The sequence below is a fragment of the Camarhynchus parvulus genome, chromosome 15 (assembly GCF_901933205.1).
Source record: "Camarhynchus parvulus chromosome 15, STF_HiC, whole genome shotgun sequence".
Classification (NCBI taxonomy): domain Eukaryota; kingdom Metazoa; phylum Chordata; class Aves; order Passeriformes; family Thraupidae; genus Camarhynchus; species Camarhynchus parvulus.
Genome location: NC_044585.1, coordinates 13,268,593 through 13,280,855, shown reverse-complemented (window position 1 = coordinate 13,280,855; position 12,263 = coordinate 13,268,593). Strand labels below are relative to the sequence as shown.

The 12,263-nt window shown below is 47.2% G+C and overlaps 1 protein-coding gene across 1 annotated transcript in view; it reads left to right on the top strand.

Annotated features, from left to right (window-relative positions):
* Positions 1-12,263, top strand: part of TMEM132D (transmembrane protein 132D) — a 186,342-nt gene that overhangs the window by 104,243 nt on the left and 69,836 nt on the right. The window contains exon 4 of the mRNA XM_030959242.1: positions 9,407-9,590. Within this exon, the coding sequence (XP_030815102.1) occupies positions 9,407-9,590 (184 nt within the window). The remainder of the gene's footprint in view (positions 1-9,406; positions 9,591-12,263) is intronic.

The window sequence follows — 12,263 nt, the reverse complement described above, 5'->3', positions numbered from 1 at the left end:
GATTCAAGCAGTCCAATGTTTAGGTGTGTGCTGTGACATGTTACTGAAGCAGAAATTGATCTTCACTTACTGCTTCTCCCCCTTACGCGAATGATTTATGAACCTGTTGAAGCTGTTAATGATTACTAACATTACTGAATTCATAATTATAACAATTAGGGTGTCTCTTCCCCTGCCTCCAGCTCAATAAAATCAATATGTCTTTTTCAAGGGCTGGATGTGCACCTTTCCCCAGGCAGTCGCAAAGATTTCTGAGCTCAGGCTGAGGTTCCCCAGGTGGGAGCAGGGCTCTGCTGAAGCTCAGCCGTGAATCTGCCGCTGAGGTCCAGGATGAGTCCCTGCAGACTGAGCTCTGCTCTGAGCGTGGCTGTGGAGCCCAAATGCCACCAGCTGGGAGTCTGGCACAGGGAAGGTTGGGTGATGTGTTCTGGCCTCCCCAGCTGACAGCACGGGCTCCTCAGCCTGGCTGGGGGATAGTTCCTGTTCTCAGGGCCACATTTCCTGAGGATTTCAGGGAGCATTCTGTGCCATCGCTGTTTTTATGTCTCCTCCACTTTCCTAGTTATTAGTCTGATCATGTTATTATTTTTACTGAAAGAGTAATTTCCTTTTGGAAATGACAAACAAGTGCAGCCACATCTTCCAGAGTGCATTGAGGTGAGGTGGTGGGAGCCCACCGTTCCCATCTGCCTCCTTAGATCAGGGAATATTTAAAGTCCGTTTAAGTCTATCTGCAGTAATGGGTTTGTTTACAGCTGTTTGCCTGGAGGTGATGTGAGGACACAGACACTTGGAAGGAATAATTCTGGAGGAGGGAGCTGTTACCAGCCATGGCACGTTCCAGAAGCTCAGTGTTTCACTGAGAGCTCTTGCAGGAGGAGGAGCTGCATTGGCCATTATCCCTTGCATGTCTGGGGTGGGATGGGCTCTTGGAATTCTGACTTCAGCTCCAGCCAGGGTGGCTCCTCTGGCTGCTTCTGCCATTGGAATAATCAGCTTCTGCTAAAGTCTTTCAGGCAATAGACATTTCAAATCCCTACGTGCCTTTAGATGGAGCTCGGTGAGTTTATGGAGAGATGATCTGGTGTGGTGGCTGCCCTGGCAGGGAGCAGCCCAGCCCAGGGTGCAGCTCTGCTTTCTGCTGCCTCGGGTTTCCCTCTGCAGGGGCAAACCTGCCTGCCACAGGGGTCTCTGTCCTTGGGGTTTGCTGCAGCACCTCCTGCACCGCTGGCTGCAGCTCCTGCACCGCTGGCATCAGTGACACCGGGCTGCTGCTGCTGCTGGGGGACACAGAGCCACCCGAGGGTGGGACTGGGAGCCCCCAGGGACACAGATCCCAGCAGGGACAGCCAGGGACACAAACCAGTACTGCTGATTCCTGCACTGATTCCTGCACTGATTCCTGCACTGCTCCCTGCCCTATGGGACTGTGCTGTCTCTGGGCATCCCCCACGGGATAATTCCCTGCAGTGTAACTACAGTCATAACCTGCCACTACTGTTATTGTCATTATTTTATGTTTGTATTGGTTTTATCCTTCCCATCACTCCTGAGAGCACACCCAGGGATTGCCAGACCCTTGTGTCCCTGTGCACCTGCCCAGCCCTGAGCTCCTCGGGCTCCAAGGGGGTGCACCAGCAAACCCCAAAGGATTGACTGCAGCAGCTCATGCTGATAAGAACATGACTTCTGAGAGCTTTTGAGCTCACACGGTTTTTAATGTCACCAGTACATCAAAAGCTGTGATTTGGTTTGACAGGCCCTGGGACTCGGCTGCAGACCTGTCCCATCATCCTGTCTGCATGATTTCCTCATGGCTGTCCGATCATCCCAAGGAGTGTGGAGGGGAAACATCTGCTCCAAAAAATGTACCACAGCTGGAGCAGGGACGGGGTCTTGTCCTGATTGGTACAGACAGAACAATTTACTGAGAAATAATCTGCCTTGAGAAAGGTGCTAGACCAGGTGGATTTCCAAGGTCTCTCCTAACCAAGATTACCCTGTAATTCTGTGATTAAAAATATATTTCAGCCTAAAGCTCTTTCAGAAAGCTGGGTTTGGAGGGAGGCAAGGTGTATCTTCTCTCTTCAGTTTATTTTTCATATTATTGCTTAAAAATAAGAACCAGGATTCTGGAAACTTCTGTTTTAATATTAAGAAAGGTGGAAAGTATTTCCTCTTTTAATTCTAGACTTGGCAAACACTGAACGATTGCATAAAGAAAACTCTTTCTAAAAATTTTTATTTTAATTGAAAAGGACTTTGCAGTTTTGGAAGATGTATGAGTTCAGCAGAAATACTTGCTGAACAGTTCACAGCAGAGGAAATTCCTGTAGCTGAGGGTACTAATCTCATATATTGGATGTGCCTTGGCAGGTATCTCCAAATAAGTCACTAATTTTGAAATACTTGGACAGTTTGAGTCTTGTGGAATGTAATGCTGCTTTTATATATAATTGCATTTGTGGAACCAGTGTGGACACTAATAAGCAAGGCATTAAAAATGTGTTACAGATCTCACGTGGAGAGCTGCAGCTAAATGCTAAGGCACCAGATCTGCCACCCTGGACTCAATGCCACAATTAAATTTTTTAAAAATTAGTGGGGGCATAATTTCATAAGCATTCTGAATTCCAAAGTCTAACCCCACATACATTAATGCACAAGTGTAAATTTGCTGGTCGTGTGTGAGCAGGGTTTTTAGGTGGATAAATATTTGTAGGAGGAGGAGTGGTTGTGCTGCAGGGCTGTGTGCTGAGCACGGTGCTTGATCCCAGTTTGGTGTGCTGGATTACTCCACAGTAAATATTTGCAGTGCTGCCTCTGGAGGGTTTTAGCGTGGAGATCCTGGGTCTCGTTCCCTCCGAGCAGTGCAGGGTTTGTGCAACTCCTGCCGTTGAGAAAAAGGTTTCTTTCATTTCCAGGAGGCTGTGAGGGTGTTAACAGGCTGCCAAATTGTATGTGAATGAGACATGGAAAGCTCTTTTTAGGAATGCTCGGGAGTGTTATTGATCCAGAGGCTCAGCTGTGGGCTATGCTGTGAATTCTCACTGGGCAGGCACCTCCCTGCCTCGTGTGCTGAGCTGTTCCCGACTGAAGCCTTTAGACCTGGCCTTCCTGCCCATAAAATGGCAGCTGTGGTTCATTTTTCCAGTTTTCCCCCTTGTTCAGCCAGCCATCACCACAATCCCTGGTTATCTTGTACAGTGGGGTGTGAGCCTGGGCCCTGCAGACACTTCACCAATGAACTGTGAGCACTTGTGGCTCTGCTCTCCTCCTCTGCAGTTTTACCACAGCTACAAGTGAGTTATCCCACATTTATGGTTATTTTTGTGCCGAGGACGGTAAAGCAGCAGGTGGAGAGAGCTGGATCGAGTGTATTTGCAGGGTTTTACTGGACTTTGCACTGCCAGTAAAAGCATTTTTGTAGCCTTCAGCTCTGCCTCCTGCCCAGGAGCTGGGGCTGCGCTGCTCGTGCCCCGTGTGGGGCTGCTGCAGAGGGACCTGGAGTCCCCGACCGCTGGGTGATTATCAGATTTATTGAGTGATTATCACATGGGATGGAATGAAGTCAGCGTGATTTACCCTTCCCTTGGCACCATGTGGGAAGTGATCCCGGTGTTTGCCACGCCAGGGGATGCTCAGAACCCTGGTTCTGAATTGAGCCGCTGGCTCCGTGGGTAATTATGTTTTAAATTGATATTATATTAAGGGGTTTGCTAATTTTTGCTCACTTTTGAATTGAGTTATTTGGGAAAAGTGCTATCAACAGCTGGAAAATCATATAGTGAATAATTTATTTGACAATAGCAAAAAAAATAAAAGTCAAATAAATAATTCAGCAAATATTTCTCAACCAACACTACTGATGTCAAGCTCCAGAGAGATGGATCAATTTTTAAAAATAACTCTATTACATGATTAGCAGACTCATTTCTTGGTGATTTTTCTTGCTAGTTGGTTCACTTCATATGGTGATTCCTGCAGAAAAATGACTTTTCAGTCTACCTATCCTGAATTTTTAATAGTAAGATGACACTGAATAAAGTTAAATTTTAATGTAGTGCTGTATGTATCACCTTCTCTTGATACATCAGTGGTGAGTAACGATCTTTGCTGTAGCACAGTGCTCCAGGTTCTACAGACATTGGGTTTAGAATGCCCTCTCTGACCTTGGGATGGGCTGAGCCCCAGGTCTCACCTTCCGGTCTAAAATATTTTAGTTTCTGTTATTTGTGTGGTGTGTGGAGGATGAGCTGTCCGTGTGCTGACAGCACGTGGGGCAGCACTGCACCATGCTGTTGGGTTTGGGTTTATGAATTTCCTGCTTTTTGGGTGAACTCTGACATGTTCCTTTTGAGTGCCAGGGAGGGCTGGGGGTCCTGCTGGCCTTGCCAGGCAGATCCCAGGCCTGGCTGGGTGTGCAGAGCTCCCACTCGGGAGCTGAGCCAGCCCCTCAGTGCTGGCAGGCACTGCCTTGCTTGTTTTAACTCCTGCTTCATGGCAGTTCCTGCAGTATTTGATTTTTTACCTTAAGCACTAGTTGTAGGAACAAATCAGTCCATGGAAAACCTGCAGTTGTTATTGCAGGTATAAAAGCTTTCTCCAAAAACAAGCTGAAAAATATTCATGATTGCACTGTAGCTCGGAAAGCAGAGGGAAGAGTCAATTGGATTCATTAACTAAGAAATGTCTCTCTGTAAGGGTGTTGTGGGGGTTTCAGCTTGTGGTACCTGGGAGGGAGAGAAGGACCCAGAGAAGCTGCCCCAGCCTGGCCAGCCCCAGAGGGGTCCTGGAGGAGTCAGGGATTTGTCTTTGCAAACAAACCTGGGTCTGCTGGTAGACAAAACTGGCACTGAGAGACACAAGAAACAGGGGAAGGATTCCCCTGATGGATGAAGGGAGTGAGAGGGATTTGTCTGTACAAACCAGCTGTGGGTCTGCTGAGAGGGGAAGTTAGATACACAGAGATGAGAAATAATAGAATGAAAACCACAGAATCCATAGGAATGCCACTGACTGACACAAGGAGAGGAAAAGGGGGTTTGTTATATATGAAAAGGGGCATTAGGGGCTTTGGGAGGTCTGTGCCTCTCAAGCACCTCAGGCAGTGTGGAGAGAGAGAGGGAAGTGTGGCTGGGATAAAACTGGGATCAAAAGGAGGCTCCATCCTCCAAATTTTTGAGAGCGCCATGGGAAATGCCCCGTGGGCTCTCCCTTTACTCAGCCAGGGTTACAGGACTGCTCTGACTCCTTTTTGGACACAAACCCCTGGTGTTTGTGGGTTCCTGTCCTGGCACTCGCCATTGGTGCCCTGCAGGACCCCCAGCACGAGGGGCTGTCAGACACAGAGCATCACAAGTGGCTGTTTATTCAGCAGAGATGTGATCTCTGGCTCCCCAGCCAATGTGGACAGGAATGCAAATGTCCCTCCTGCCACAACAGTTTGACTCAGATGTAGAGGCTGCTTAAAACAAACAAAAAAGCCTCACAAATAAAGGATTCTCTCTCCTGAGACCAGAGTTGTGGATATTTTTTAAGAATTCAGCAAAGACTAGACAGGCAATCTTTTCTTGGTGAAAAGAAACGAAAAGATTATCGGGATTCTCTCCTGGCTACTTTAAATATAGATGGGATATATATATATATATAAATATATTCCTTCTGGTACAGGAGATTTTTCACTCAGTGATTTCTTTTCTCTTAATATCTTCTACTTTCCTCCTCCTTTTTTCCCCCACCCAAAATCTGTTTAGGTGTGAAGACAGTTTGTTACTGGGCTGCATGTTCCCAGGAGCACTGCAAAAATATGGATAAAATCCACTTTATTTAAAGGCTTTGGCAGTGCTGGGGATCTGCTGCTGTAGGGGAGTGGAACTGCAATGCCCATGTGCTCGAGGGGAGCTCTAGGGCTGGGCAGAGAAGGGAAGGAGGTACCAAAAAGCAATTATTCTGAAGGAAGGGCTGATTCTCTAGTGATCCTTTGATTTCCTTTGCACCTCCTCATTCTTGGGTAAGAAACAAGTCCTGTTCAGTGATGGTATCAGGAGTAATGGCTTAAAATTCCAGAAGGTTTGTGAAATCCTTTTAGTGAAATTGTTTACATTCTGGGAAAATACCATAGGAAATGTTTTTTTTTCATTTTTCAATGGTTTCTTTTTTTCATTTTAAACAGAATCTGTATCAGAAATGAAATGTTTTTTAAAAAATACAGAGCTTTGTTCCAGCGTGGCAGTGCTTTGGCTTTTTAGGCATTTCTCCTGCATCTGCTGTGGGTTGATGTTGTTTCCTCCCACGCAGGGAAGGAAACTTGGGGGTTTTGTCTGAATTACAACACAGCATGTGACCTTACTTTTACCCCCCAAAAATTAACTTCTGTCTGAAATGTCACCTTTTTTCCACTTTGTGCTGTATAAATCATCTCATCCCCTCTTTTTACGAGAAAGTAATTTTCAGTTTAATTTTCTCTCCCGTGTAATGGTTTTCACAAACCCCTTCAGGCCTGCTGGGGTCAGCTGTGCTGCTGCCACCCTTCTCTCTGCTGGGAAGTTTTCCCAGTTATCCCAGGGAACATTTCTCCCTTTCCTGAGCTCTGCTGTCCCCCCTTGCCCTGCCTGTGCAGCGTTCCAGGCCTCAGATTGCTTTGGTGCCCTGCAGGAGATGTGCTGCGCACATTCGTGGGGCTGGAGGAGAATAAAATTCCCTTTTCTCTCCTCTGCTCTGCCCTGGGCTCTGTGTTCACTTTGCTGTGACACATCCTGGATTGCATATTCATGGCTTCAGGCTGCTCCTGTCCCTTCCAGCCTGCTGCAGCCACTGCTGGGGCTTGGCTCAGTTTGTGATGGGAACATTGCAGGGCTGCTTTGGGGAGGTGCAGGAGGAGCTGCTGCTGGGAGCACAGGGAGCACAGCTGGTGAGGGCAGCGTGGGACCCCTGACCTGAGAGCCCTGCCCACGTCCAGAGCTGCTCCTGGGGTTACAGGGTGTCCCCTGCAAAGCAGGAGTGGTCATCCACATCCATCATCAAAGCAGGTGGGACATCCCTCTGAGCAGTGCTCACTGAAGAAATGTGGTGTCAGCCCTGGCCAAGTGTAGCCATGGTATTTTCTGAAAAATCCATTCCTTAGGATTTTTCCTCCTGAGAAGCTGAGAGGGCTCAGGAACAAAATGTAACCAATGGTTATCTGCTGCTGTGGGATGCAACAGGTGCATCTGTGATTGATCCATGTTGGATGTTTCTAATTAATGGCCAATCACAGCCCAGCTGGCTCGAACTCTATGTGAGCCACAAGCCTTTGTTATCATTCCTTTCTATTCTCAGCTAGCCTTCTGATGAAATCCTTTCTTCTATTCTTTTAGTAGAGTTTTAATATAATATATATCATAAAATAATAAATCAGCCTTCTGAACCATGGAGTCAGATCCTCGTCTGTTCCCTCATCCTGGGACCCCTGTGAACACGGTCACAGCCACGGGCCTCGGGCACAGCCCTCTCAGAGCCAGAGGCAGCAGAGGACATTGTCTGAGGAATCCATGAGCTCCTCAATCTCAGAACTGGGGTGGGACACCCTGCACACACCAGGCTCTCTGCCAGGGATTGCAATGCACTGCCCGTCCCTGCTCACACAATCCAGGTAACTGAGATTCAATGGTCACAGCTGCAGAAAGCAGCTTCTGATCCCACCTAGGGCAGCATGAAATGAGACTGCCCTCAGCGCTAATTTAGAAATCCTGCTCTTTTTTCCATGGCATGAAGAAATGAGAAATTGAACACAATGTGTTCCATTTTGGCTCGCTTTAAATTCCATCCAGGAGAGAAAGAACACAGTGCATCCACTGAAATACAAACCTTAAAGATGATCAGAGCAGCCTCTTCAAGAGGCATTGGGTAAAGCTCTGAATTCAGTCAGCACAGTGGAAATCTCTGAGGATCTTGGGAAGGGTCCCAATCTGGGGCTGTTGTCATAAATAGTCTTCATAAAAGTGTATCCTTAGTTTCAGCTCTTTTCCCACATCAGCTGGGAAGCCTGCTGGGGTTTGGGGACATTTTGGGATTCTCTAATCAGTTGCTGAAATGTTCCTTTTTTCCTGGCTGCACTCTCCAGCAGAAATGCCTTGTGACACCTCAGTGCTGTGCCAGTCTGCCTCTCCTTGAGGATTATCCCACAGAAAGAAATTCTGCTCTTTCCTTTCCCCTCCACACAAGCGCTGAAGCTGGTTCAGCATTCAGTGCTTCAGCAGTAAAACCATTCTCAGTGTCCCCTGGATTTGTGCACTGCCAAGAAATTCCACATTCCTCTGCAGCTTTACAGGAAATTGAGTTTTTTCTTGTAACTCTATATGCCACTGGCCTAAGGAGCTCACCTTAACAATGCAATCTTCACTACCTTTCCATGCAGTAGCTGCTTTTATAACAAACTACAGGAACTGCATCAATTCCCTTTCCAATCTTCCCTCTTTGCATTTCTGATGTATGGAATCCTCTGAGACAAACCTGGAACCCAAGGAAGGACAGCTCCCAAAGCATGGAACCCTGTGACACAAACCTGGAACCCAAGGAAGGACAGCTCCCAAAGCATGGAATCCTCTGAGACAAACCTGGAACCCAAGGAAGGACAGCTCCCAAAGCATGGAACCCTCTGACACAAACCTGGAACCCAAGGAAGGACAGCTCCCAAAGCCCCCAGTGCCCCCACAATGTCACACCCAGCAAGGCTTTGCTCTTCTCTGGGGCTTTTCTCTCAGAGATCCTGGCAGGACTGGCTGATATTAAACAACCCAGTTTTGTAACTCTCTCACAACAAGCTCGATTATCTGTAATTCCTGGTTTAGCAAAGGACAAAAGGAGCTTCCCACTGACACTCACAGCAAGGTAGCAGCATAGCCAAAAATTAATTCTGAGTTTTGCAGTCCTCTGCTCCCTGCTGCCCTTGTTCATGGACCCCATCCCGAGCTTTGACCTTTCTTCTATGACTGTATTTTCAATAAACAGAAAATACTTTTGATGCAGTGGTTTCGCCTTTCAGGGAGTGATTGCCTTTAGGTTTGTTCACATGCTGCTTCACCAGGGAGGAAATGCAGTGTGCTCACTGAAGGGGGGTCTGGGAGTCAGTTTGGGCTGTACTTTGAGCCTCTGTTTGCCTTTGATCTGGTTGTGTTTCTCCCCCTGTGAAATGGAGCAGTGCACAGTGATCCAGTCACAAAGTGTTACTGAGCCACTTGAATTGGTGGGAAATAACCTGAAATCTTAAAACAAGTAAAAATTATTAATTCATTGTTAAATCCATCATCCCACCAAATCCTCTCTTTGAAGGAGCCTTAATCCAAGGTTTTATTACTATAAAAGCAATTATATTCCTGGCTTATCGGTGATGTGAATGAACATTTTTCATTCCTTTTTTCTGCAGTGCAGAGGGTCCTGCCTCTGAAATCATGCAGATTGATTTTGAAATTGAAGAGCTGACTGACCTGCCTGAGACCCAGCTCATCACCTGGCAGGTGGAATATCCTGGAGACACCACATCAGACCTGGGAATCTCCAAGATCTACGTGAGCCAGAAGGACCTGGTAGGAGTTCTCCCTTTGGCTATGGTAAGGAACTGTTTGGCATTCTGCAGGGCTTTAGCACACCACAGCTGGGAGGGACAGAGGGGAACAGCTGGAGAGTCAGATCCTGCCTTGGGAGGGGAGAGCACAGCTCCCCTGGGAGGCCAGCTCCTGCTCTGGGCTGGTGCAGTGGGTTTTGGGGGGCAGGAGCTGAGATGGTGGCACTTCCCTGCTCAGAAGGTTTTTGGGGAGCAGGGGCTCAGTGAGTTGATGGCATTTCCCTGCTCAGAAGGTTTTTGTGGGGCAGGGGCTCAGTGAGTTGATGGCATTTCCCTGCTCAGAAGGTTTTTGGGGAGCAGGAGCTCAGTGAGTTGATGGCATTTCCCTGCTCAGAAGGTTTTTGGGGAGCAGGAGCTCAGTGAGTTGATGGCATTTCCCTGCTCAGAAGGTTTTTGGGGGGCAGGGGCTCAGTGAGTTGATGGCATTTCCCTGCTCAGAAGGTTTTTGGGGGGCAGGGGCTCAGTGAGTTGATGGCACTTCCCTGCTCAGAGCTATTGTGGGTGCAGCACCAGGTGTGCTCAGGCACTCTGTCCATCGTGGTGCATCTCTGACCTGAGTGCTCTTACCTTGGCCTGGCCTTCCTCAGAGACAGGATTTCCACATTATGAGTTCTGACTCCGTGTCCATTTGAGAGTGAGGAAAGAAATAAAAGGAATGGCATGAGCTCTGATTAATTTGAATTAGCTGGGGAGCACAAAATGCAGTATGTAGCCTGCTGTCTGTTCTACAGAAATGCATTCAAACAGGTACCCCATGGTCACAGTCAAAACCACAGGACTTGAAAATGGCCTGATCCTTTAGCTTTGTTTTTACCTAAAAAATGCCTGTTAGATACCCAAGTTTCAAGTACACTCTGAAATGTGTGCATTTCCTCTTCTGTCCCTTTCAGATTTCTGTGTTGTTGGAGATGAAGCACACTTGTGTAAGGTCTGGCTGTGCCTCATTTCTGTTCTTAGGCAATCTGTTAGAAAATATTGACACATTATTATTTAGTGCTGAAAGAAAAACAAAAATCAATCTCCAAGCATTTAAAAAAATGTAACCTGGATGTTTGCCTGGTGATAGCAAGTTAATTATGCCATTACTGAGGACTGGAGGTGTTCTCTGCACTTTGAGACTCCCAGAACTGGCTGCTCTTGTTATTTGTATTTACCAACTTGTGAACTACTCAGATGCTGTGGTTCTTTATTTTACCAAGCCCACGCTGGGGCTGGCTCACAAAAGAGAGCTGTGTCACCCTTTGCACGGCTGCTTCCTCCTGCTGAGCCCTGGGCAGCCTCTGCTGCTCTGCTGGGAGGGAAGGGGCTCTCCCAGAATACCCTGGGCTGGGGCATCACTCCAGCGCTGCTGTCAGCTGGGCCCTGCAGTGCAGCCACGCGAGTTCTGGCTGAGGTTGAGGCTGTGGAACGATCACACTGACGTAACAGGAGATGCTGGGGTTTCTGTTCTCTCCATACATAATTGAAAAGATAAAAGGTTTCCTCCCCAGTGGTGCCAGTGGTGGCAGGAAGGCAGAGTTCTCCTCAGGTGTGCCCACGAGCCGTGATTGCTTTATTATCAAGTGATATAGTGGCAAAATATAGCTCTGAGAACAAAAATAGCTGCTGCTGGCAGCTGCTACAAATCAGCTCACTCCCTTAATTTCCATTAAAGATGAAAAAAGCCCATTTTGCAGCAGCCCAGAGCTGCGTGCTCAAAGGTCACATGCAGCCTGTAAAGCTGTCAGGAGGTGGCATTTGCGAGGCAACAGGTGTGGGCATGGTGGGGAGGAGAGGAGGCAAAGACAAATGGCAGCAGTCCCTGGATCCCTGACAGGCTGGGAATAGAAACCCTCCTCTGCACTGGAGAGCCAGGGAAGGAGCTCAGGGGATTCCCAACCTCCAGATCTTTGTCCTGCTTCACTTTGTGCTCAGGAAATGATGATTCACGTGCAGCCCTTTGGGTGTCCAACTTTGATTAGTTTGATATTTCAGTTTTCCCTGTGCTCCTTGCAAAGCTGGCTTGGCATTTGCAAATTAAAGTAAAATTTAAAAAAATTCTCCTCTTCCATTTAGAAAGAAGCACAATGAAAATAATGTGTTATGTTATTTCGCTGGTTTTGGAGACAGGAATAATTTGGGTTGGTTTTTTACTGGTCTTTATAGCAGAACATGTAATTTCATGTGTGCCATTGTTTCAACCTGCTCCTGATGTTCTTTTTAAAACTTTAATGAATATGTTGACAGCAAGTAAACTGTTCTACTTATCATCAGCATGAGAAGCTGTATAAGCAGACCAGGTAAATAAATAAAATCAATTGTGGCAGTAAAGAGGCTATTTATTATAAAGGAAACTTTATTTGTACTACAATTATTTCTAATAATTACAGGGATCAGCTGTCATGGCAGCGGCTGGCTCTGATGGATTCTATAAATAGCCTTATAAATACCTGTACCTGACACATCCCATTGGTAAATAGTGCTGCTCATGTTCTGCTGGAGACTGGGGTGCATTCAGGCTTGGCTGCCAGGATTCCCAGTGGGCTGCTGCAGTGGGATTCTTGCAGCCTCCTCTCCCACCCACCCTCTGAGCTGACAACCAGGGTGCTTTGGGGTGAAATCTGAGCTTTTCTGAAAGCCGAGTCTCCCCCTTGGCAGGGATGTAGAAGAGCAGATTGAT